The 26,930-nt window shown below is 40.5% G+C and overlaps 1 protein-coding gene across 7 annotated transcripts in view; it reads left to right on the top strand.

Moving 5' to 3' along the window:
- The window catches only part of RHOT1 (ras homolog family member T1), a 28,123-nt gene extending 10,803 nt beyond the window's left edge, over positions 1–17,320 (top strand). For 2 of the 7 annotated variants that reach the window (XM_075044352.1, XM_075044358.1), the window contains 13 exons: positions 1,414–1,512; positions 1,936–2,044; positions 2,959–3,079; positions 3,756–3,840; positions 4,222–4,367; positions 4,980–5,080; positions 5,330–5,460; positions 5,816–5,899; positions 6,663–6,782; positions 7,123–7,325; positions 8,699–8,821; positions 14,521–14,664; positions 16,162–17,320. In XM_075044352.1, the coding sequence (XP_074900453.1) occupies positions 1,414–1,512; positions 1,936–2,044; positions 2,959–3,079; positions 3,756–3,840; positions 4,222–4,367; positions 4,980–5,080; positions 5,330–5,460; positions 5,816–5,899; positions 6,663–6,782; positions 7,123–7,325; positions 8,699–8,821; positions 14,521–14,664; positions 16,162–16,279 (1,584 nt within the window). In that variant the 3' untranslated portion in view covers positions 16,280–17,320. Of the gene's footprint in view, positions 1–1,413; positions 1,513–1,935; positions 2,045–2,958; positions 3,080–3,755; positions 3,841–4,221; positions 4,368–4,979; positions 5,081–5,329; positions 5,461–5,815; positions 5,900–6,662; positions 6,783–7,122; positions 7,326–8,698; positions 8,843–11,418; positions 14,665–16,161 lie in introns of those variants that run through there. The other 5 variants (XM_075044353.1, XM_075044355.1, XM_075044354.1 and 2 more) reach the window with 5 other exon arrangements.
- The last annotated feature ends 9,610 nt before the right edge of the window (positions 17,321–26,930 follow it).

The following is a 26,930-nucleotide window of genomic DNA, read 5'->3' as shown; positions in this document are numbered from 1 at the left end:
GGGGGGGGGTGTTAATCACTTCCCTGTTCTTTCCTTTTCAGTGGATTTTGCATTTCTTAATGTGTTCTGTTACCACCACCCTACCCCCAAATGTCAGGCATTATATTCCAGAACCATGGTGATTGTTTTGTGTTGTATTAATCCAATCTGTCTTTCCTTTTCATTCAAAGCAATGAAGACAGTTTTTTGTTGCCCATGTGAACTGCTAAGTAAAATGAGAAGCTTTGGTAATGGCTTTAAGCCAAATGTAATGTGAACAAAATCATGTGTTCAATTCAGTTCTCCTTTAGATATACATTTCACAGTAACTCTATTTCAGGGAAAGTACTCCAGACTTGGCCTGGTTCAAGGGAAAGAATGTTTTGAGCATCTTGTGAGACTTTGGCAAAAGGGATAAGAAACAAGTGGTGTGGCTGGTTTTTAAGTATCACAGGTAGTTAGCTGAGCATATTAAAACAGGAGTATATTTTTTTAAAAAAAACATTAATTTCATGGGCAAATACAAATAAAATCTTTAAACATAACCCTTGTCTAGTATTGGGCAGTAGGAGAGTTGCTTTAATCATAAATATTTTGTTAAGTAGAGAACTAGAGAATAACCCTGTTTTGATTTCTTCCATCAGAATCATCTTTATGAGTTAGTAATGTTGTGATAAAATTGTTGTGCTGAAATCTTTTTGGTTTTCCAAAACCAATCTCTATGCAATCTGTGTGACCTCTATGAAGAGAAGAGTCCATCATCACTGTAGTTGTTGGGAGAGAATTACCAGTGTGTGTTTTCCTTCACTTGGAAGGTATCCTAGCAATTCTTTTGTCATAGAGATAGTCCATAAGATCAATGCTTTGCCTGGTAGATGAATGTGAAGCCCTGTGAAGATTTTCAATATTTGATGTTTGAAGCCTTCTGAAGTCATAGTTGAAATGGTGAATAGAGATAGTGTGCTTGCTTAGAAAGAGTTGACTGTAGTTCTAGAGCTGTTTATTTTTGCAAGGCACTGGGATTGCAAGGCCTTGTTCCCCCCCCAAATGTTTGGTGAGGGGGGGGAAACATTCAGTTGTTTTTTTAGAGTTTTCTGTAGCAATAAGTCTGAATTTAGACAATTTTTTTTTATTTTCAAATAACTAAGTAGTGCCACCTTCAGCTTGTGAAGAACTTGAGGTTCTTCTAATAATTGAATAGAAAGATATTTAATGTGGAATAATTGCTTTAAAACCATGGATATAAATTTGCTAGATCAGGATTTTGTTTCCTCTTGCTTTTTTTTTGTATATGTATGTATGAATGTCTCTATTCTAAAAACGTAAAATGAAGGCTAGTATTTGTTTTAATGTGATTGAGCTGCCTGATGTCATTCAATGTAATCTTTTTATATTCAAGCCTAGAAAGATACTGAACTTTCTTCTATTCCTTAGATGAAACCTGCCTGTATTAAAGCACTCACTCGCATTTTTAGAATTTCTGACCAGGATAATGATGGTACTCTCAATGATGCAGAGCTTAACTTCTTTCAGGTAACTCTTTTGCTTATCTTTTCACCATGCTTAATAGTTGAACTATGTAATTCTAGAAAACAAAGTGTTTTGTTTTTGAAGGAACAGTCGTAAGGTGAATTCTAAGGGAACCAGGTCTAAATGCTAAAAGTATCAAGTGCAGCATAAAAGAATAGATTTGTAAAAATGGAAGTGGTATTAATTTTATTTTTAACCATTGTTCAAGTTTTAGTTCAAGAGCAAAATAAAAAAAAAACTATTTAAATGTACAAGCCCCAATGCTTCTATTTAAAAATAAAGTTTGTACACCTTTATTTCCAGTAAGAAATTGGATTGTCCTTTACTAGCTTATCAGAACATTAAGGCTGCATTTCATACAGGACATGCTGTTTGTCCAGCTTAGTAGCCAGTGGTCCTAACATTCTCTTTTTGGTTTTTTGTTAGAGAATTTGTTTTAATACACCACTGGCACCTCAAGCTTTGGAAGATGTAAAGAATGTAGTCAGGAAAAACCTAAGTGATGGAGTTGCGGATAATGGATTAACATTAAAAGGTAAGCCCAATTTAACTCTTAAAAGATGTGTCTTTTATACAGTTGATAATCATTCTTACATAAAAAAGCTAGTCTTTTGGAATATGATCTCTATCTTGATTCTTTTAGACTATAAGAGCTGGGTGTGGTGGCAGTATATATCAAAGGATTATTAAAATGGGAAATAATGGGGTCAATAAAGTAAGGTCTTCCTTGTTGTTACAGAGCTTGGAATCCAAATAAGTGTACTGATTCAAAAGAGATTGTCTCCTAGATAAATCTGTATCTTGTCTCTAAGCTCACTGTCTGCAACACTTGTCAGCAAGGTGTGGTGTCTGTCAACATTTTAACAGCTATGTTGTACAGATTTGCTCAGAGCATATGGCAAAAGCGAAAGGAGAAAAAACATTTTTTTTCTGAGCATCACTGTAACTGCTTTGCTTGTGGAGCTTAGGTATATAACAGGATGCGTGAGAAATTGTAAAGAGTGGGAATTTTAAGGCATAGCCTTACTAAACAGTGAAATCTCAGTGTTCATTAAGCCCTGGAAAGTGCTAAATAAAAATCCTCCCCAGTTATTTTGGTACAGGAAAACTAAAGGCAGTATTCCGTGAGACTATTCTCCAGACTTCTTGCTACGGCTTACCATTTTATCATACAGATAAGTTCCTCTAAAATACTAGTACTGAAAGAAGCAAACAAAACCAGAAGAAACAAGTGGGTTGTTTTAAGGAAACAGTTCTTTGAGGGATACTTTGACAAATAACATGATTTCTGAACCTTCAGTCTGTGTAGATAATGCTGTAATGTCACCCAGTAGCTTAAAAATCTGAATGTGTATTTCAAGCTTTTTTGTTTTCAGTCTGATTCTATTAAAAATACTTGTAGCAGATAAAGCACTTCAGGGCCTTAAGATTTCATCATTTGATTTTTAGGTTTTCTTTTTCTACACACACTTTTCATTCAGCGAGGAAGGCATGAAACAACTTGGACTGTTTTGCGTCGATTTGGATATGACGATGACTTAGAGCTTACGCCAGAGTACTTGTTTCCTCCGTACGTATCACTTATTTTAGCTTTCTTTAACTTACATGCATTTAATTTATGCTGCCTCCTGCTTTGGCAGGAGGAAAGGGTTATTGTAAGTGTGTTTATTTAACACGTTGTTACATCAAGTATCTCCCTTACTTTATGACCTACCAGCCAAAATCTTCATGTGACTGAAAATTACAAAGGAAGAACTCCTGTCTCTTGTGCCAAATCATGTACTGCTATCTCTATAGGAAAGATGGCAAGAGACTGTTCATAAAAAACTGGAACGTAAATCTGAGCAGTTGCTTATTGTATGTGGCAACAAATTAGAAAAGGCTTGTCAGTATTTTCATAGCACTTGAGATCCTTTGAAAATCTCCAAATTAAAAAGTTAAGAGATCAACTAACTCTGTGGCTTCTTTTCAAAAATGTAACTGCGTAATTTTCTATTAAAAAAACCCAAAACAAAACACAAAAAACAACCAAAAACCTGATTACTATATATATATATATATAATGTAATATGAAGATGCTCCTAATAAGAAGTATGTGCTTTGATCCCTTTAAAGATAAATTATTAAAACTAAATGCAGAGGTCAAATACCAAATGTTGTAATTCAAAAAGTCTGTATTTTGAGTTTTAATATTCTCTATTTCATAAACACACTTAACACTTCTTGTATTTGTTTTCAATAAACAGGCTAAAAATTCCTCCAGACTGCACAACAGAATTAAATCATCATGCATACTTGTTTCTTCAAAGTATTTTTGATAAACATGATTTGGTAAGCTTTTGAGTGTGTGTGTGTGTCCTTATACTGAAGAGCCTTAGTTTGCTAGCAGTTTTGCTAGCAAAAAGTATATTTTTGTCATTGTGTCATTTCATTCACAAACTGGCTCTGGCTTAAGCTATGCAGTCAAAACTAGCCTGCTATTTATATTTCTGTCTACAAGGAGAGTTGGCAGTTATAGTTGTACTACCAAATTTTTTTTAACTAGCTCATATATTTAGTCTTATTTAAAAACAAGAACAATGATTAAAAAGAAAGCAGCTCAGTTTCTTATAGCCAGTTTGTTGAATCTTGCAAGCATACAGCAAGAAAATACCAGTTTAGAATAGACATGAATTAAGTGATTTATGTCTGATATTGTATGCTTGTTTTCAGGATAGAGATTGTGCTTTGTCTCCTGATGAATTGAAAGATCTGTTCAAAGTCTTCCCTTATATGCCATGGGGACCTGATGTTAACAACACTGTTTGTACAAATGAAAGGGGGTGGATTACGTATCAAGGGTTTCTCTCTCAGTGGACGTAAGTGTGATACTTTACCCAAAGTTCTCAACTACTAAAATGTATGATAATTCATTTGTAGATTCTTCTTGAAAATCTAGTAGAAAGAGTGGAAGTTTAGTAGTTGAAAATTGACCCAAGCAGCCACATTTTTATACCCATCAAGTGGCCTAATCTTCAGACAGTTGTTATAACCTGTTCAGGATTTGGCCAGTAGTTAGTGCTAACTATGAAGAAGTGTCTCTTCAAGCTGTGGAAATCTCCCTGAATGTTGTCAAAATATTTATTTCTGTCGTTCTACTCTTTAGAGCCAGTATGAATAATGATGTTCAATAATGAGGTTTTTTTCCTGTTGAAAATACAGAAAATGAGGAAAACATTATTTGCTGAGTTAAAAAAATACAGTGTAGGCTGATAAGCCTCAGCAAGTACTGCCTTCATAGTGTTTTGCTGGCTATTAAGACTGGTAAAGTTGTCACCATTTACCTTCACAGTGCTTTGCCCTTCAGTAGTGCCAGGAATACTTCTATGATATCAATCTGGAGATAGGAGGAAAAGATTGTATCAGTACTGTAAAGAATTGGTATCACAGATGCTAACAATTTAAAAACCTCTTTTTGTCCCCTCTGCTAGACTAACCACATACTTAGATGTACAGCGTTGCCTGGAGTACCTGGGTTATTTAGGCTATTCAATACTTGCAGAACAAGAATCTCAAGCATCAGCAATTACAGGTAATAAAAAAAAATAATTTTGGTGCCATTTAGGAATTAAAATTTAGAAAACTGCTCAAGAGTAAATTGCTTAAACAAATGGTCTTTTTTCACTTATATTCTTCTTTACTTTCTGCTCAATTCAAACAATTGATTTAATATTTTTTTATTGTTTTGTGTGCATTTTAATGTAAGTGGACAATTATTTCGTGTTTTCACATACATACATGCATGTACATCCTGTGAAAAATATTTGTGTTTTTTCAAAAGTAACAAGAGATAAAAAGATAGACCTTCAGAAAAAACAGACTCAGAGAAATGTTTTCCGATGCAATGTTGTTGGAATGAAAGGCTGTGGGAAAAGTGGAGTTCTTCAGGCTCTTCTTGGAAGAAATCTAATAGTAAGAATCACCTATATATGCTTTTGAGTTAAAGTTAAACAGCAAAATCAATTTATCTTAGATCTTTGCTGATTATTACTGAGTTTGGAGAGTTCTATGAGGGAATGTAGAATTACTGAGGGGAGGGATTGGTGTGGTATTTATTTATCTATTTATTTATTTTTAGCAAATAGATAAATGGCTATTGCATGCAATAATTACTTGTACATTGTAGATTATAGCTATGCAGTTACTTGCAAAATGAACCACAGATTACTGTAATTTCCATTCATTAATAAATGGAGTAAAACAGCAGTTCAAATCTAACTTAAAGGGGCAAGTTGCTGTGGTCTAACATGAAATTCTGCATTTTCAGAGACAGAGGCAAATACGTGCAGAACACAAATCTTACTATGCCATTAATACAGTCTATGTATACGGACAGGAGAAATACTTGCTGGTAAGGTTGCCTCATTATTGTTTGCATATGACTGGTTAATCTTAAAATTCTGTGAATTATCCAGAGCCTTCTGCAAACAAATTTCTGTTTTAATTGTGTTGTCTTTGTAAATGTGGATTTTCCCCCCACTCCTTTTCTGGCTCAAATAACTTCTGGTTTTACATGTTGTTAATACTTTAAACTGAACCTGTTCAGGACCTGTTATTTTTGAAACCTTGACCTAAATTGTACAGAACCCAGTCCATTATGTTAATGCTGAAGAGCATCACATTATAACATATGATAAATTATCAGCAAGCAATCTACCTATTCAGTAGAGAAGAATCTGTCACATAGGGTGATTAGGACGGCTAAAGTTAATCTTCAGTGGGTGAAATACTTTCTCTAAAGCTTGTTCCACTGTAGTTTTCCTTTATGATATTATGATTCTTTCTTTGTTTTCCAAGATCTAGTCCTCTGCTCTGTGGTTTTCCTCTCTAGGATGAATGGCAGTTCCTATGGTTATCTGAGACTTTGTGTTAAAGTAAATGTAACTTTTTATGCTGAGGTTGTGATTGCCTGCAGATGTGATGTTAACAGCTCACATGCCTTGGCTGTATGGTAAATTCCTGTTTCGTTAATTCTGCCTGTAGTCAGTCCATTAGTTCTAAGGATACATAAAAATGAGCCATAAAAATTGTGAGAAAAAAAAGTAAGTTATAAAACTCCTTTAACTGCATAATGACAAAGCTTTTCTCCCTCTCCGACTGTCTTTTTTTCCCAGCTACATGATGTCAGTGATTCTGAATTTTTAACTGACGCTGAGACCATATGCGATGCTGTCTGCCTGGTATATGATGTCAGTAACCCGAAGTCTTTTGAGTACTGTGCCAGGATTTTTAAGGTTTGTATAATTTATATAAACAAATCTTTACATTTGTGTATTTTTTCACTGACAAAATGCTCAGTGTCAGTTGCCGGTCCTATACATAAGTTCTACTGTTTAAAAGACATTTTATTTATGAGTGCTGGTTATATATGGCTGATGCATTAAAAATGCAGTTTTGTTACTCACACAAAACTAATGTCTACTTACTTGTCTATATAAAATATTCTGTTTCTAGAAATGCCTCACTTCAGGCTACTGAATGTATCTTAATGCTGCTGCAAACAGTTCAGCTTGGGCTGTTCCAGGGTGAATTTATCATATAGTGTTTCTTTCACTTTTTTCTTTAAATTTGCAGCAGCACTTCATGGATAGCAGAATACCATGCTTAGTGGTAGCTGCAAAGTCTGACTTGCATGAAGTTAGACAGGAATATAGTATTTCTCCTGCTGAATTCTGCAAAAAACACAAAATGCCTCCACCTCAAGCCTTTACTTGTAATACGGTTGATGTGCCGAGTAAGGATATCTTTGTTAAACTGACAACTATGGCAATGTATCCGTAAGTACTTGAACTGTTATATTTTTCATATTGCATGGGTCACTCACAATACCACTGCATGTCATTGTTAGTCACAAGGATGGAACTGCCTCACTGAGATATAGCAACAGAGAGATGAAAGTGACTTGAGTGAAATCTTCAAATTATTTCAAATTGAGAAAGTTGGTATGTATCCAACGTATAAATTGGTGTCAGCTATTGTTGCTAAGGTATTTTTTAAAGAGTACACTACTTCATCCAGTTCGTCTTGCAAATTCCAATGAATATTTAGGGTTCTGTTCTGTCCTTACTGTGGATGCATAACTCAATATGTCAATATTCATATCTTGGTATTTTTGAGAGACTTGTGAATAAGCTGTGCTTTGATCCTTGTTAATAGCTCAACTTGATAGTTGATTACAAGTAATGACACTCTTTAGTGAACAACAGTTCCCCCAATGCACTACTTGAAGCCTTTTTTATTTTCAGGGTGTTTACTACTATGTGCTTCAGTTCATTCATCTAATAGATCTTATATTTTTTAATAGAATTGCTGTATAAACACCTTTTGGTCTTCAGATAGAAGATACTTAAGCTCACATTCTTCTTCACTACACATCTCGCTGTTGCTAAGCTCACTTTACATCTTTTTTGGTGGGTGGAGCTTTTAATATGGTGTTGAACTTCATAAGTATTACAGCAGATGGAGTCTAGTATGACAGCTGACATTTGCTTTAAATTAAATATAACTAATGTCACTTTCACCCAAAATAATAGGATTTTTTTTTAATATTTGAAACTGAATTTATTGAATTAGATTTGTAAAGTTTTTGTTTTGTTTTGTTCTCCTGTATTTATTTTGTAGCGCTGGAATACTAGGAAACCACTAAAGTGTAGCACTGACCAAATGTCTTGTCATATCAATATTCCTGCTTCTTCCTTAGTTTTCAAGCATGTGTGTTTGTTAGGGTGGGAAAGGTAGGGGTAACTGTCACTTTGTAAAGTGTGCATTCAAACTGGTAGAAAATGTGGCTTACTTTCCTTTGAAAAAGGGGTGTTATCTATTGCTGTGCAGACATACTCAGAAGCCTTTAGAAACTTTCCTTACAAACTTAAATAAATTCAGCAAACATTTTCATTCATGTTTGTGCTTTGCTATTAAGATCTGTGTATGGTGGTAATGCCAAAATGTCTAAGACATAGAACATCTAACCTTAAAATTCTGCACAGCTGTAGTTGTACCCTTGCTTCCCCAATGTATTTTTTTTCTCCTCTCCTTACTCATTCAAATGTACCTTTTATTCCTAAATCTCTCTTGGTTGTGGCACAGTCCTAATGTGCACCTGATTTTATGAGCAAGATTTCAACTCCTGTCCTTCTGTGTGTTTTCGCAGCCATGCCCGGTTACGCTGTATGTGCGCCTGCAACAGGTGTACATTTTGCATCTGTCAGAACTTCCTCAACTCAGACTTGCTGCAATCTGTAAAGAACAAACTCTTCACTGCAGTTCTTAACAGGTCCTTAACTTTATTTACTAGGTACCAGGTGTGCTTTTAAAGTTTTTTTTGAAAAAGCAATTGGTAACCTTATATACTGCAGATTTTTCACTCCATATCCACTAAATAGGCAGATACTTACTTTTGTATTTGTCATAAAATTGTCGAACTTTGTTTAACTTGAAAGTACTTCTGGTCTTTTGAGCTTAGTCCAGTGATTTCTTTGAAACATCACCAATTTGGTAGTTGATTCAGGCACTTAGTGGTTGCAAAAATGCTGTGGAGAAATTAGGACTGTGTTTTTAGGGAACTGATAATGGACATTAAGTAGTGTCTATAAATCTGTGTAATGTGTCTCACTTGAGACATTATAGGTTTGTTTAGTATTGATTAGAGGCAGTGCTTCATAGATACCAGTTACACAAATATTTTCATAAAGGCACAGCCTGACTATAGCAGCATCGTATAACATATTATATGTTTATCTTTGCTAGTTGTTTGATAGTTGGGAATTCATAGAATTTCTGTGTGTGTATGTTATGCCTGGTTTGCACAGAGTGGGTGTTTTGTGTAAAAAATCTTAGAGTTTTTAACATCCAATTCCTCTCTGAAGAAAATGCAACATGTAAGAAGTGGTAAATGGTTAAACATTTGCAAACACTTTGGAAAAAGCAACTGGTAAAGAGAGATAACTGGTTTTCAGCATTGAAAACAGTGCTATACCTTGTCTTGTCTGTATTGCAGGCAGTTTTTGACACACATGATTTACTAACACCTTAGCACTTGTCACCTCACCCCAGTAAATGGGAGTTCAAACCGAACAATTTTTGCAGTGTAGTGGTTCTATCCTTTATAGCCTTCTTGGAGGTGTATATGATAAATGGGATTCTTGGAGGCAACTATGATTAATGTGTTTATTTGAAGGCCATGGTTAGAATATCTTGACATGCTGCTTGTCCATGTATGTTACTACTTAGTTTACTGTTTTCAGATGTAGCTGCTCCAAATAAGAGTGGCTGTCTCCTTTAAATGTAAGTTACGCACACATAGGAGGCCTACTGATACACCTACCTACAGTATTGAGCATCTTTGTGAAATACCACTTTAATCCAAGACAAAAGTGTTAACGGCAGAGTGAGAGTTCAGAGAAGGGTGAAAAACTCATGAGCTTAGGACAAGACTGTGAATATGAGTGAGACTGTTCATGCTGCAACTCTTCTACAGCAGTCACCCCTTAGACAAAAATCCCTTGAAACAGCAATCTCTTAGCATATTGTCTCTCTAAAACTTTATTCAGCAGAGACTACTAGAAAATCCCAACTCTTTATTATTCAGGCTGAAATCACCTCTATAATGCATCCTCATTTTATTGGAATGGTTTTGGGTTGCTACGTTAGCTGTTGTGGCTTGTTTCTCTTTTGTATGGGTCTGTAGGGTTTTTTGAGTCCTGCTTTAGACATTGCATTTCATTCCTCTGAAATACTGTCAAGGGCTGGAGGTATTGCAGTCTTTTTACGAGAAGTCTCGGGATACTGTCGTTCCACACCTTGTCTCTAGACAGTGTGGAATAAACATAGGAATCTACTGCTACCTAAAAAAGTCTGTAATTCAAGGTAAGGAGAATTCCTCATAGACTTTTCCACTGACCCTACAGAAAGGAAAAATTATTTGCTAGAATCTCTTTGTCTGTAGTCATTCAGTTAGACACTAGGGTTTTGTGGCAGGTTTCCAGCATGCTCACTTCATCTCACCAACTCTCTTCCTCGTTAGCTCGTCAGAGGTGTTTCCTTACCGAGCACATTTCCACAGTTTATTCAGCATTCAGTACATGGACTACTATATAACTGCATATATAGTAGAGCTGAGATACCTGTAAACAAGAGGGAATAGCTCCTAATTGTAGACTTAGGAGGGTGGAGATGGTTTTCTTGTTTAAAAATGTTAGCTCCTTGGATGCATTCTTAATCTAATGACTTGTGATTAAACTAGAGAAAGCATTTGAATCAAGAAGGATTTTCTGATGTCGTTAGTTTATGTAACTTTTCTTATTTTGCCTTTACAAGTGCTTACCGTTAGGTCAGATAGTTGGGCAAAAGTTTAGAAAACTGATGGGTAAAGGAAGTTTCTCAAGAGTACTTTATTCTCCTGATCCCTTCCTATTCTGAAGATTTAGATGGTGGAAGTAGGTAAACTGAAATTTTTCACATTGGACCCCTTCCTGTATTATTTGTTGCTAAGTAATGCTTAAACACTGTTACCAAGGCAAAATAAAATACCACATTTGAACATTCCCACCTTAGTAATGAAAGGAAGAACATTGCCTCTATGCAACTGAAAAACCTATTCATGCCCACCTTCAGTTTCTCTTCTGCGGACAAACTTCAGAGACTCTCCCAAGGGTTTGTAGACTATCAGAAAGGCAAGTTCAACAAATGTGGAAGTTCAGTTTGGAGATGTTTATTGTGCAGGAATGGGATTGTTGGTTTGAACTACCCAGGATCATGTTTTATTGGTTCTTTGAGGAAGAAGGCACTGCATTCAAAGCACTATACATGCATGTATGAGACTTCTTACTATGCTGTAGTATTTTTATATATTTAATTTGTTCTTTCCTTTAGGTGTTCATTTGTATTTGTCTGGCTGGCACTTAATCTCTTTTTACTACATTGTTTTACCTGTTTTTAAAAGCAAGGTTTCTGCTTATGTCATTCTAACCCTTTCTTTAATGACAAGCTTGGATTTTTAGCTTTTTTTTTTTTTTAACAACAGAGCATCAATTTTAAGTGTGTTTTTCTGCTTTCTTGGTTTTAAATCATTCACTTGTTGCCTTTTGCTTGTACAGTAGTGGCATTTTTCTGTCAGCTAAGTTAATTTAAAAATAAAATAATTCTAATGCGTGAGAATTGTGTTGTTCAGTGAGGGAGACAGATCATGTTTTTCTTCCTTCTAAAGTTTTTAAATATTGTGGAATAGAAGTGAAGTTCTACCTGCATATAAAACATGGTTGTTCCAGAAATTATTTGAAAGATTTTTTTTTTCTATGAAAACCTTCCTTCTGTGAAATTAAAGTTAAGACAATAGTTTCACTTTTCTGTAATAATGGGAAAGTTTTAGGAGTATAACCCAGGATTTGTTTTTCACTGTGCAGTATATGCAGATTATTTTTCAAAACTATAGTATATTGCCATTAAATCTAATTGCAGAAATCTATCTCTATACTTAGGTGTCCCACAAATTAGGATAGTATAACAATATTTTACTTACCTATTTTCTGCTTTCTCTAAACTGTTTAATGTCCCGTACTGAGTAGAAATTTACAAAGCTGTGTCTCCTGATTTCTTTCCAAATAGAATATATTGAATTGGCATTTTACATTATTTTTAGGATTTGTAGATAATAAGATGCACTTGAAGCTTTTTACATTTTAGATGACTAATGGTATGGGGGAAAATTCTAACTTCTGGAGTTGGTTTGCATCCTAGGAAAATACGTGCCTGAAGGGAAGCTGCAGCAGCTTGCGCATGTTATGCAATGTTTTTGGAATTCAGTTGCTTATATTTTATTGTTAGAACCTATTGTCTGTCAGAGCAGGCTGCTGCTGCTTGCTGGCTGCATTAACTTGCTTATAATTTTGGTGTGAGGAGCCATGCGACGAGGCAATTGGCCTCACCACTGTGCTTTTAAAATGCTTTTGTAGTTAATATAGGAATGTTTTTGAACTTTTATAGTTAATGTTAAAGCTTCCCAGGCTTGGGATTCTTCTGCTGCTGACATGGGGAAAAGTGTCAGTATTGGCCCATAACTCGGCAATTTTCTGTGTGTAACCATGACAGGCATGCTCAGTTAACCTCTTGATAAGCGAATGTTGCAAACTTCTTGTGAGTTGTTAAAGCCTCTTAAAAGAAAGACTGTACAGATTTCAAAGATCTTATTCAACAAGTGACAAGTTATATGACTCACTATTAAGAATAGGTTGAATAAAAATCTTTTTTTTTTTCCCAAAACGTGCATTAAAATCTGAATTTTATGCCAAAGGCAAAATTTCTAGACTTTCTTACATATGTGGAACTAATTGTATGATTAAATACACACCCCAATCTATTTGGGAAGTTTGAAAGCTAGTTATTATTACTAATGAGCAAGAGTTTAAAATACAACTTCATTTATGGAGTCCTAACTACGACTCTGTGTGTGTATATATGCACATGTATATGTTTTGCCCTTGGAGAGAATAATTTTTCTAATTCAGAGTTACTGTCTTACTAGCAAGGCAGTAATAATTTCTACCACTGGCAAAAACTGGTTTCATAAACACAACTACACTGAAATAAAATTTGAACATTATTTATTGAAGAGGTAGAATTTTTCAGTATATATTGAGAAAAGTTTTTCTGCATTATATCTACCCTCATGTCAAAGAACCTATGCTGGAAACAAACGTTTATCCTTTTTTATTATTTCAGACAGATTTCTTTTTTTTTTTTTTTTCTATTAATAGCAGCTAAACAATATTAGGGATCAAAGTTGTAAAAATGGAATTTATGACACCATAAGGAACATTTAAGGGAAGAAAAATTGGAATTTTTTTTCAAAGATGTAAAGCAATTAGACATCCGTAGTGTTCTGAATTTCAGTAAGTATTTTTGGAGTTTGGATTTTTGGGCTGAGATATTCAGAGGGCCCTAATCACTTCTTACTGAAGTCAGTTGATTTCCTTGAGGTTATAAGACAAATCCCTGCCTTGATTTAGTTCCTTTATTTAAATGAAAAAGTCTGTTACTGTTAGGCTTAGAAAAGGGATCAGAGTCAATTTACTCTCCCTTTAGACATAAAAAGAGGATTTTATCATGAATGAGAATGTTTTAATTGTTTTTTGAAGGATGAAGCATGCTCAGCAACTTTCTTGCATACCACTAAATATGGACATGTGCAGAAGTCAAAACAAGGCAAATTATAGATAGGAATCAGAAAATCTAGATGTGAGAGAGAGTGCTTTATGGGGCAATGCAAAAGCATTAATTTGCAATTTTAACAGTGATTTGCACATTTAAAGGGGTGTTTTTTAAATTATACAAATAGTTGGGTATTTGAATTAACCATATTAAACTTGAGAATTGTTAGTGACACAAATACTTACCCAACAGAGCTTGTCACATGATCTATTAAAGTCGTGTTACATAGAAGTGATTTATTTTACATACACAGATAAGTTTTATAATTTACAGATCTGAAGACAAGGGTTTGTATAGTCTTTTACTAAAAAAACCACCACATGTAGTGATAAAATTCAGTCTTTAATTGAATTATCAACAGTAATGAGATCTTGTCAGTTTTAGGTCTGATGAGTGTTGGACTAATTCCAGTGTGTTTGGCACAGGTACTGTAGCTCATGCATGTGGTGCAGGAGTATGCTGTGGACACATGGAAGTTGAGGCTTTGGGGATGGAGTGGGAAGAGATTCAGTTTTTTAAGCAGTTTTCTTTTGTCCTTAAAGCAATGGCGTTTAGCTACATAAAATCATATATAGTACTTAGCTCATCAAAAGTACAAACTCCATTTATTTCTGTTTTTCCCCAAGCACTAAGTTTTTAACAACTGCACAAGAATCGGGGCTAGACGGCTAAAAATTATAAATTCTCTGGGCTTTGTTATTTGAGCATATTTGAGATGCTGTTGTTGAGCCATGCTATGAACTGCAAACTGTGCATGTGTGTAAAAAGGTTAAGACCCTACATAGATGAGTTGGGGGCCATGCTGTTAGCAGACGAGGAGAGCAGTATTATGCAGCAGGTGCACGCCGTCAACTTTGTAGAAGATTCCATCTTCATGGAGTCATCTCTTGGTCCACGTTTACTTGAAGACAGGTAACAGCAGCCAAACTAAGGTGACCTTGCCATTGCCTTTTCCCTTTCTTCCCCTCAGCAAACCACTTGACATCTAGTTTGCAGAGAGTTTGTCAAAACTAGCTGTGGAAGAACTAATGCTTGCAGGAATTCATGAATTTGATCTGTTCCATAACCCAGCAAGATATTTTTAAAACAGGATTAGGATTTTTTGAGAGACCAGCTGTGTTCTGCTGTTTGTGCACCAAAGAGCCTGTTTGTCAGCATGTGGTATGACAGTACACTGATTATATGGCTTATATTACTCCTGCAAATGTCTACTAAAGAATATCCTAAACTGGTTTTGTATATTTTGATAGCAAGTAACAATTCCTGCTTTATTAAACAGCTTGTATGCTGTAGCTCTGCAGTTTACACTATATGAACTCTCTTGTGCACTGTGTATGCTCCTTGTACTTAATACTCCTGCAGCTTTTGCTGAGTGACCCATGATGATTAATACAGGCTAAAATACATAGGCTAGTGAAGTTCTGTTGCAAGTTCTATCTTAAACAAAAACAAGCAAACACACAAAAAAAACCTTTACCATTGTTCAGGAACTTCTTGTGCTTTGAATTATGGCATTTGTGATAACTTGTTTGAAATGGTAGCTCCTGCTTTATGGTAAGCTGTCATACTTGAGACTACTTTTGAGGATGGCTAGCCATGTTTAACTGAGCATGCTCACAGACTTCTTGCAATATTTGGGAGAGTTGGGTCATTGGCTGTCTCTACTGTCATGCAAGATGTGGCTTTTTATGTCATACAGTCACTTCATACCGTTGTTACATCTTGTCGTCTTCTGTTGATGCCATTGTCACTGCTTGTTTCACTAAGCACTTTCTCTTAGCTTTCAGCTTGGTATTGGATGATTGTTTCTATTGCTGTTCTTGTGACTGTACTGGGAAGAAAGGGATTTACAAATGGTCCTTTTGATTCTAGCTTTTGGAAAAATATTACTTGCTACTTGTCAGTAAACTCTTTTGGGGGAGAAGTGTAAATAGATATTCAACAGAACTGGAAAGTTTTTTCATGGAAAAGCAGAAATATGCAAACTCAACATTTAAAAAAAAAGGATTTTGCTGGACAGAGTTGTTCTCACTATGGATTATTAATTATTTGCTAGCTATTTTTCTTTTCTTTTTATGAATGCTTGCTGGTACTCTCAAAGATGACACACTGCCCTCCCCACTTCCATGACTAATGATCTGCTCCTGCATTTCTCTTCAGCTGTGTGAGCTCTCTGACTTGAGTGAGATCTACTAATGTGATCAGAGCTGCAGATCAAATCCCAAGCTTTTAAAAAAAAAAAAAAAAAAAAAGTGAAATGACTGTATAAGTACTCGTAAGGCTGAATTGTAAGCTGCTTGCCTGTGACAAGTGTAGTGATGAATTTCCAAAAGCAGAGTAGTTTGGCACAAGTTGTCTGATACTCCTGTCATGGAATTAACCTGGTTTTGTATGTGTGTTGAATTTTAGGCATGTGACACAAGCGGACCTGAAGAGCTCTACATTTTGGCTCCGAGCAAGTTTTGGTGCTACTGTCTTTGCAGTTTTGGGTTTTGCTATGTACAAAGCATTACTAAAGCAACGATGATCTGAGAAGAAGCACATCTGGCCCTACCAAATAAAACGAACAAACAAACAAAAAAACTTTTATGTACATTCTGAATGCTTTAAATTCTGCTAGAAATATTTATATATGCAGAGTTACTTTATTAATAATTTGTAATTCATGCATACGTTTATTTTAAATTATAGCTCTTACTACAGTATTGCATAATGCGTGGAAAAAAGAATTGCATCTTAACAGCCAGCTAAAATGGCTTAACTTGTGAGGCCAAAAGGGAATTTGTTGTAAATAACCTGTACATATTAAAGCACTAAGACATTGCTTCCCAAAAAGCTATTCAAAATACTGTTCTTAGATGTTTCACCATGGTGACATACTAGTATATAGTTGAAATTCATTTTCGGTAGAGTAGGTTCAACTCAAGGATCATACTTCCTCAAGGGTTGCTTATTTATTTCACATTCATCTGAGGTGACTTCATCTTTTTGGACTATAAGCTATAACAGGCAGAACTTGTGATTTTCATTCTTACCTATTCTTTTTACCTGATGAACAAATTTCCCCAAGTATGTATTTCAAGAAAAAAAATCACTGTTGCTGTCCTGGCCTATGATTTTGTATGTTATATGACCAGTGACATCTGATTTTTCTCTTAAAAGGAAAAACGTAAACTTCAAAAACTGCCAGATCCAACTTCATATGCTGTGTGTAATTTGTGTTTTTCATTTTCCACTATGTTGTGTTTTATAACCCTTATGAATCAGATGAGCAAATTTGTATATTATAAATGTTTATAATTCGAAAAGTGTTGCTGTTTAATTTCTCACATCTGTTGGCCATACCTGTTGAAAGCTGTGTATAAGATAAAACTAAAATAGTACACAGTGCCTATTCTACTGTAGTATATTAGTTGCATGGATCACAGTGCATTCTGTAACTGGCTAGAATTACCTATAGACACAGCTTTTTTATGATCAAGTAAATCAAACATTAATTCCTCATGACGAACCTATTTTTCCATTGCTGGCCTTTTCAAGTATTTCAATAAAATAACTGTGTACTGTGTTTGTGTTTTTCTCTATTTCCCCCCCCCTCCCCACTTTCCACTGCCCTGAAAGGTGGTCCTTATAAAACCTTGTCCTTTATCTGAGAGAATACTGTCGATGCCTTCAGTTGTTGGAGTTTAAATATCTTGGCTATGTAGTTTCTTTTGATTTGTCTTATGACTCCATTAGAGGTTTATTTCTGATTTTTATCAGAAGACAAAAGTGACTTCTATGATATTTTAAAGCAGAAACACAAATGCATAGTCAACCATGAACTTTTTGTTTACTGTCAAGGACAAACTAGAGTGGGAGAAGAAAAAGTAAGTAGTTCAGTGGGTTGTTTGGGAAAGCTAATGCCTGTCTATTACACTGCCTTTCCAAAAAAGCGAGGCAAGAGGAGCTGAATGAGAAAGTTTTATCAACAGAAGATTAGAAAGCTCTCAATCTGTAAACTGATCCACTCTATCTGGAAAATTATTAATTTTCTAAAAGGTTTTTGAGGAAAAGAGGGCTAACATTTTTCTGGGGGTGGTGTGTATGCTGTTATATAAAATCTTATCGTTTTCCCTGGGAAAGTGATCTTTAGAGACCTCTGTAGCCTCCTCCCACTAGGTAACTGGAGACCACAGAAATTAGATTTCCCCCACGTTAACCTTCTCTTAAGACCCATTCTTTCAGCCTCTCTCTTTATTTCCTGTTCCAGCTCTGTACCCATTTCAGTGGTCTTCTGCTAGTGGACTCACTCCAGTATGTCAATGTCTGTCTTGTACTGGGAAGCCTGAAACTGGATGTAGTTCAGTACGGTCTCACAAGTGCCAGTTATTGAATGTGACTGTGGCTAGTGCTTGTGTAAGGTTTGTCAGGTAGTTGAACAGTATTTCTCGCTCTTTTTCTGTGAGATGTCTTCTGACACCCATGATGCAGAAAATAAATGCATCAGTGTTATGTAGAGCTTTTGAACCGATGACCTGAGCAAGTGCATGTTTTACCCTGTCCCTGAATTTTTACAGTACTTCTCATGAGCTTGTGGTACCATGCAGCAATGGCACAGGAAAGCTGAAAAGTGCACGGTGTGTTCTCAAGAGCTGATGGATCACTGGTTTTGTGGTTGTTTTTTTTCCTTTTGTTTAGGTACAACATGCCTGCCTCGGCAGAGGGGGACCACATTGTGATAGAAAATGAGAAGGAAGACCACTGTGATAGTGTAACTTAATCTGCAGGCCTGCTCATTGAGGCCTGTTGATCTTTTACCATCAAAGCAAGCAGGGAAGGCTAGATATTTACATGCCTTGAGATTTCTTTGTTTGTTTTCCTAATGGGAAATTCTGATTTAGTAGATCTTAATGCTGCTGATTACTCCTACCACTTTCCCCCCTCAATGCACTTCTGAAAGGGTATTTCAGGACTTCATTTCTCAGAAATGTATCTCAGACTGCCAATGTACTGATGCTAAAGTGCATTTTGAGAGACTGATGGCTCTGCAGCACTGCCTGGCCTGTCTCCAAGGTTGGAGTTCTGGGGAGGGCCTGCTGTTGTAAACCAGTCAGTGGCTGTTGGCTCCAAAACACTTCTAAATATCTGATACCACGGTCTGGATTTACACTTGGGATTCCCAGTCACCTTCCGCAAGTACCCTCTCACAGAAACCTTTTAAGTATTGTATTAACGGCACACCTCATCATCCGTGCCAAGTACTAGAGCGTTGTAACTGCCGTTCCAACGAGTGGCTCGTGTTTTATTGCGTCATTTGCAAATCTCTCATATTGAGCCCATTGCCGTATTTTTCTGTGGGGGAGGCTGGTGCTGACGTGGGTCCGTGTGCTGGGTGTGCAGAAGGAAACGCTGGCTCCAGTGTGCTGGTCCAGACCTTTCGCCCATCAGCCGCCCTTCGAGTGCTTTTTGGGGCTCACCTACCCAAATCGCCGCTTTTCTGGAAAAGGGCTGCCGTTAGGCTTGTAAGCTTGCTTCCACTTGAGGGAAAAGGTGTTCACGGGTGAATATTTTCATGTTAATGAAACGTGCTTTATGCTCGTTACCCAACGAGCCTCAGAAGAGACGCGTTTCTATGGAAATAGGGAAGCGGCCCTTGGAAGGCAAGGCGGGCTGGCCGTTCCCGCCGCTGGCCTGAGGGGCCCGGCGCGAGTTGCCGCCAGGGGGCGCGCTGCCGCCGAGCTGACAGGGCAGCGGCTCCGCCCGGCGCCGGAGCGGAGGGGGGGCGGCTGGGCACCGGCGTCGCTGTGTGGAACGGCCCCGTCGGGTCGGCTCAGCTCGGTGCCGGGAGAGCCGCGGTGGGTTCCCTGGGCCGTCCCTGAGGAAAAATGCCGGCCAGCGCTGAGGCGGGTCGTGCCGCGGGGGAGAGAAACGCCCCGCCCCGAGGTGAGGCTCTGCCCTTCCTCACGGCGAGGCCTCCTGGGGCTGCCAGCCTGCAGGTGAAGAACGGACTCGATCGCTACGTGCTTTTATAAAACCAGGCCTTCTCCGTTGGTTTAGGGAGAGGAGTTTGCTCAGACCGAAAGCTGGGAAGAGAGCTCAAGTTCTCTCTGCGGCTCCCTTTGGGCGGGAGGCTGGTGTGCTCAGTGAAAACCTGGGTAGCTGTGCTGCCTAGGTAAGAGCTACGATGTTCACTGTGTCACTGGCCAAGATCTCCTGGATCCTGTGAGGATTATAGTCACTGTGAGGGGAAATCGTTCTACTGGGAGAGCACATAAAGAAGAAAGTCCAAAAAGTTGAGCTGTTGCTGTTGAGTGCTGGCTGGTGCAGCCCAGTCAACTCTCTGCTCACTCGTGATCTCTTTTAACAGTGATTTTTTGTCTTTCCTCTGATCCTGTCAGTTTCCTAACAACTTTTTTCATTGTATTTTCCCAAGCCAGACTCCATCTCCTCTTCCTGTTCAGTCTGATGCGTGAATCGCCTGGCTGTGGTATAAAGAGAGGACAAAGATCTAGATTCATCTTCCTTGGAGACACATCCTTCACCCCTCAGCTTTGACCTCCTGTCTGAAAGCTTGTCAGTTCAGGATTAATTGTAAGCATGACTTGATTTTACGTTGGAAATTAACCTTGAGTTATTAATTGGTCTCCATTTGAAACAATTCTTTTAATTTGGAATGAACCTACCAATGTGTGCTGTGACCCCATCAGGTGACAGTTAAAAAGGAGCAGAGACACATCTTAAATACTGTAGGGCTCACCTGACAGAAGAGCTCACTCTTAAGACAATCACCCAAAAAAGGATTAATGGCAGATTGAATTATTTCCCCAGCTAAAACCAAAAAGACAATTAGAACCAGCTGCAACCAATAACAGCTGCTGGGGGAGAAGAGAGCTGCAGGTAGAAAGACTAGAGTCTACTTTTTCAGTGCTGTACTTGAAAAAGTTCTAAGTATAACATGGGGAATAGGGAGGGTCAGGAGGATAGTCTTTCAACACTAGTTAGAAATCAGAGAAGAGATTGGGCTTTATTTTTTCCCTCTATTCCTTCTCTTCAGGAGGGAAGGTATCCATGAATCAGGGAGAAGCTAAAAGGCAACACATATAGTCTAATTCATACTCATCCTAAAAGGTGAACTTGTATTGTCCTAGTCACAAGGAGTATCATTTATACTGAAAGAGCCCTTTGCCACTGTCACCTTTTGGACACGGTTTAAACCCCAGTCTCATGGGACTTTTTGATTGACCCCGTCTGTGGTCCTTAAAGATTTTTTGCCATTTTCATGAGTCTGAACGGGTTAATCTGACTGGTCTGATCCAGTCCCAACTTTGTATGTGCTCTCTAACTTCTTCCTAGGGTTGTGTTTGGGTGCAGTGTTTTTGGCTTCTGATCCAAAATACTGCATTTTACTTCAGAAGTTGCCTTCCAGGGCTGGCCAGCTGGCTGAGCTCCAGTACAGTAATCAAACTGGGTAGGTTGCTCCATTTAGTTCCAGTTGTGAGGGCTGGGCAGTTTTGTAAAAACCCTTTGGGGCTGCATTGGGGGGAAAAAGGACCCATGAACAAACTGTTTTAATTTGCTCCTGGAGGCTTAGCTAACAGATGTTGGCTGGGTCCCTGCTTTGAGGGCTTTTTATTGCATATTCATGAGCTGACCTTTTTAGCCATTTCCAATGCAGGAAGGACGTATATCTACATTTTGTTTGCAGTATTAGGAATATAAAAGGTTGCCTACATGACTGAATGTGAAAATGGATTGGGGTTTATTATCTCAAGTTCTAAGTTTCTTCTGTAGCCCTTCTGTGTTCTGTCTGCATCTGCTCAGTGGTTGCCCACAGTTCCCTAGTTTCTCTAGAAATTGCTGTTTTCCAAGGTAGAGTCACCACGGTATGCAGTGGGGAGAAATGGCAGTCTAAATTAAGAGGCTCTCACAGACTTGGAAGATGATAATTTGTCTGTAACAAAACTCCTCATTAGAATGCTGTTAATTTCCTTTCTGTGACAATTATAGCACAGCACTAGCTCATATGTGCAATGTGCAGAGATATTTCCCTGAAAAAAAGTATCATTACCACTAGTGAAAAACATTCCTTAGAGGAGAAAAATGAACTTGTAGTTTTGCAGCAGTTTTCCAGTTTAGTGGGAGTTTGGTGTTAAGGTAAGGTTTTGGGGGTTCTCCCTGTTGTTTATTGCATTTATGTTAGACTTCATAGTTAGCATTTTCCCACTAGCATCTGGAATCAGAGGCGATACAGAGCTCTTGACATGGCAGTCCCTAACTGTGTGGAACTTGTTACCCCTGAAATTCAGCTCATTTATTCTCTCTTTACTTTAAAAACTCGCTTCCCTCCTCCCTACAGACATCTTTAAATGACTGCTGTTTCTTTCTGTTGGCATAGCATATTTTTGCTTATCCATCTGTTTTGAAGTTTTGATGAGGTTTAGTTTTTTAATCAAAAAGAGATTGTTTTTATAATAGCTGTTTAGTGCCTGGAATGTTTTGGCAGGAGTGGTGTTCTATGAGTACAGTGGGTTAGTGCTTCTCAAAAGTGCTGTATTTGGTAGCCTGTTCTTATGCTTTGGGAGAGCAGGCTGGGCAGGCTCTAGACAAGCGAGAAGTGGATGCTGTGCTGCAGGAATCACCTTTAAACCTGGAGAAGGTCTGCTCTGTTTAACCGATGATGACAGTTTTGGTCATTAAGGGAAGAGAAGCCCTCTTGTTCATCTGTTGCACTGGAGACTCCTGAAGAGCTTTTATTCTGTTGTCATTTTCCCACCTGAATGCCAAGGTAGAAAAGTTCTACTCTTAAGATCCAAATGTCCTGGGTTTACTTCTTGCACCTGCTTTAAAAGTTTAGCTCAAAATCTTCAAAATGCTGGAAGGGACATTTCTTTTAAAAGTATCTTTTGGCTAAGACTGTGATCAGCTGGGCTCAGAACCATGAACAGAGGGAAGTTTTTTACCTTAGCAGTCCTTGAAGGTAACAGATTCCTTTCTAATGTTTGTTCAGGATGGGGCAGCCCGGCAGTACTACAGGATAAGGTTATCATCTTAACTCATTTGTTCCCTATATATGGATCATTTGCAGGACTGAGTTCTCCTGTTGTTCTTTCCAAGGAATCAGATTAGGTGACAGAGGGGATCATTCCCTTTACTTGACCTTGCTGAGCTGTGTGGGATGATATTTTAGCCCTTGGCCCTGACCTTAAATTAGTGCCAGCCGTGCAGGATGCTGAGATGTGGAAACCTGCTGTTCCCTGGAGGCTGTAGGTAGGTGTAGCTCATGTGGGCATATGGAAGGAACTTGGCACTGTTCCCTTTTTCCTGCAGAAAAATCTTTTAGTAACTAAGAAGCTAGGACCCAGTGGCTAAGAGCACTGGCCTGTGTGGTTTCTTGTCACTGTGTGGGACAAATCTGATCCAGATCAAAAGTAATACGCAGTATGGAGTTCATGACAGCTGTGGATGGGAGAGACAATCTCTTCTGTATGCTCTGCTACTGCTAGATGGAAGATCCCATTCTTGTTGCAGAGATACTCTATCTGGATTTTTTTTGCGTTTCTTTGTTGTTTGTTTTTTAAACAAATTTGTAGAAAAAAGAGGGACTTTAGCATGGTTCTGTCCTTGTGGCTGAGGTGTGTCTGATCTGGTATTGGAGCTCTTGCATCAAGAAAACGCAGCCTGCGGTGCTGGACTGTCTCTGCTCTGACTCTGGGCTCTCTCTAGCTTTGGCTGTCGGTGCAGCAGAAAGCAGAGGCACTGGCACCAATGTGGATCAGCCTGGCTCGGCTTGCCCTTCCCCCTTGCCAACCTGCTATTTCTGTACTTGATCGGAAGAAGCTAAAACTGCTGGATTTTTGCCTTCAGTCAAGGCATTCCTCAACTTCCTAATCCAGGCTCCAGATGGTTAAAATACCCATCTTGACATAGAGGAACAAATAATTGTGGTAAAAACTTAACCCCCCACACCAGCCCCTAACCGTGAGACTCTTGGGGACGCAGAAGTTAGCTTCAGGAAGCCCAAATGACCCGCCACCTCTTGCCACCTGCCCGCACTCGCTCAGCGAGACCCAAGAGCGTCACGACCTCCGTGGCAGGCACCTGAGAGCGGGCTCGGAGGGGAAGAGGGCGGCAAGAAAGGGCTGAGACCTGCCGGGCCCTGCCGCAGGGGCTTGCCCGCTGCCGAACCTCCGCGGGTCGCTCCCCGGGAGGGGCGGGAGGGGAAAGGCGGTGCCCGGGCGGGCCACGCCGCCTTCCCCCGGCCGCGGGCGGGGGCGACCCGCGTCTCCCCTCGTCGCCGCTCAACCCGCATCCCTCGGACGTGCTGCAGCTCTGGGCTCTGCCTCCGAGACCACCCCCCTCCCGAGAGACGCGCAGCTCCCCCGCGCCGGGAAGGGCAGGCCGGCCCGCCCCCGGGCCGGCATGGCTCGGGGGAGGCGCACGGCCGTGCCCCGGGCTGGGGGGCTGGGGACACCGCCCGGCCGCAGGCAGGGGCGGGCAGCGGGAGGAGGCGAGCTGTCCGAGCCGGCGCGGGGAGGGGTCACCTGCCCCGTCCGGAGCCGGTGGGCCGGGATGCCGCCCGCTAGCGCTGCCCGCGCTAATTGGATGTTCCCTGGATGGAGGATTTCCTCCCCTCCCGGCTGCGGGAGTCATGAAGGCAGGCTCGGCTGCGCTTGAAAGTTTGCCAAGCAGCAGCAGCTAGGTTTAATTTCTTTAAGGATCTGAGGAGAAGGGAGGGGAGGGAGGGGGGGGGCGGGGGCTGGAGGGGGACCGTTTCCAAGCATGGGAGACAGGCTGCCGGAGCCTCACGCCAGCTCTTCCCCTGCTGTGGCTGCCAGCTCAGAGGCGGAAGAAATCGAGGTGCTGGACTCCGAGGATGTCCTACCTATGGCCGCAGAGGATGTAAGTTTCCTTTGCTCGGTGTCTTCCCTCCTTTCCCCCGGGGCCGGGTTAATCGGCTCAAGCTATTTATAGATGAAGTCCGGGATGGGGGGAGGAATGGGGCTGATGACCCTCTGGGGAAACCCGCCGTGTCCCCCCCCGCCCTGCGCTCCCCTCGCCGCCGGGTGTCTGCGGGCTCCGGCAGCCGCCGGGCTGTCTCCGTCCCCGGGGCCGCAGTTCCCTTCTCCTCCCAGCCCCAGCCCGGAAAGCCCCGGCGGCAGCGGCCCGGACAGGCTGCCGGTCCGCTCGGTGTCCGTGCCCGGAGCCGCGCCGCCGGGGAGATGCTGGGTCACGGCGAGCCGCAAGCCGGGCGGGCAGGGGCAGCGGGGCTGCGCGCAGAGGCGTCTCTGGAGGCTGAAGAGGGGCTGACGCCTTGGCTTGAGGGGCTTCCCGGGGACAGAGAGCTTCTCCAGAGTCCCAGCCACTCGGAGGGTGACAGATATCTCTTCCAGCCCCCGAGCAACAAACAGCCGAGGAAGTTTTTTCCCCGGCTCGGCTCGGCAGGGCTGATAGCTTCTCTCCACCCTCTGAGCTGTGATTGCACCTCAGGGTGGGATAACTTGGCACCGGGTCTCAGCCTCTGCTCATCCAGCCTAGAAGGACACCAAGTGGTCCTGCGTGCTTCGAATCTGCTCCTTGCCAGGCTGAGCAGCAAAGCCTGCAGAGCTGTGGCGGTAGTTCTGCATCTACCGGTCCCGGAGGCAGGAGCTCGCTGTGCACCTGTCCTGGGAAGGAGTGAACGTGAGCAAATCCTGCATGCCTGGTGCATCCCAGGACTGCTCGCAGCTCTCCTTCCCAGCAAACTGCTGGGTCGAGGACTGTGCAAAGTGTCTGCTCAGTCTGCAGAGGTAAGCACAGGGTCTGTTCCAGCCTGTGGAGGCATGAAGCAGCGATATAAACGTCTTTCTGAAGCGGGCTGTGTCTTAGGTCTTGCACCGATATGAAAGGGATGCTTGTGAACTAAACCTCCAGCAGTGGCACATCACCTTTCGCCTCTACTTTTATGACACTGCTGGAGGAGCCCGTCTAGGGCTGTTTAGGGGCAGTGTCTGCTCCTCGTCCCCCAGCCCTTCCTTCTGAATCACCTCGAATTCGGTTGCTGTTGGATTTTCCTCCCAGAGGGTAGCAGAGGAAGTGCAGTTGCCTGGTAGAGCTGCATTCCCCAGGCTATATTCCTGAGCACTGTACAGTCAGGAGGAACCGTGTGATGCAGTTTGACCTCTGCTACAACACCGCCAGCCAGCCCTAAGAGGAGCATGCCTCACCCATGAGGGGCATGTGTAGCTTTCACTCGGAAAGGGTGGCTTTCCAGGAGCTTTCACAGTCCAGGTTGCCAAATCCCAGTGCTTGCTTACCTTGGAACTGTGACCTTTTCCTCCCTGACAAATTTTGTGCTTGTCTGGATGGTCTACAAGAAAGATTTCCTGTTGTGTTACACATGGGACCCTTGGAGTTACTCCAGCCTCTACACGAATGCAGCCATTAGCAATTCAATCCTGCCAGGAGCCCAAGACACGCTGAAGTGCTGAGTGCCTGGCAGGATTGGGCTCTTGAGACAGGAGAGGGACCATGAGCTTTCCTTGGTGAAATCTAGATTCTCATCCTAGTTCCACTACTGACTTTCTGCTTGACCTTGAGGTAGGACAGCTTGGGTCTGATCCAGCTCGCAGTGTCTTGCTGTTACTTATGCTGGGATCTGCATTGTTACTTGACTCTGGTACCTTGTTTTCTGCAATCAACAAAACGGAGCTAGAGCCTGCAGTTGCATTGGTTATGGGAAGCTGCTGAGACCTGGCAATAGATTATGTGACAGAAGCCTGAGGTATCGTATATCATCTGCAAGTTGGAAAGGCAGGAAGTGGTGTAAATGCCCTCCTCCTCCTCAGCCAAGATTTCCTGCTGAAACAAGCAGGCTGCAGAGCATCATCTCTGAAAATTCAAACTGCTCTGTGCTAGGACCATGCCCCCCCGAGTCCTAACTGGGGGTTGATTTTCTGTTGTTATTATTACATTTGAGAGCTTGATGTAAGCTGTCTGGCTTGGCCAGCAAGAACTGACACAAGGTCAGTTCTTTATGTGTTATTAACCACAAAAATATTACGTAGTGGAGGTTTGGCTGTCACAGCCTTGACAGTGTATAACAGCTCAGCTGTGATGTCATTACAGCTCTCAGAGCAGTGTTCCACAAAGCCAGGATTCAGGCAGTCCCAAAATGTTCTGTTTCAAGTGCCGGGCTGATTTATGATGATAAATGGGAG

The sequence above is a fragment of the Buteo buteo genome, chromosome 13, assembly GCF_964188355.1.
Source record: "Buteo buteo chromosome 13, bButBut1.hap1.1, whole genome shotgun sequence".
Lineage (NCBI taxonomy): Eukaryota > Metazoa > Chordata > Aves > Accipitriformes > Accipitridae > Buteo > Buteo buteo.
The sequence above is the reverse complement of the archived record's forward strand: the minus strand, read 5'-3'. Positions and strand labels throughout refer to the sequence as shown.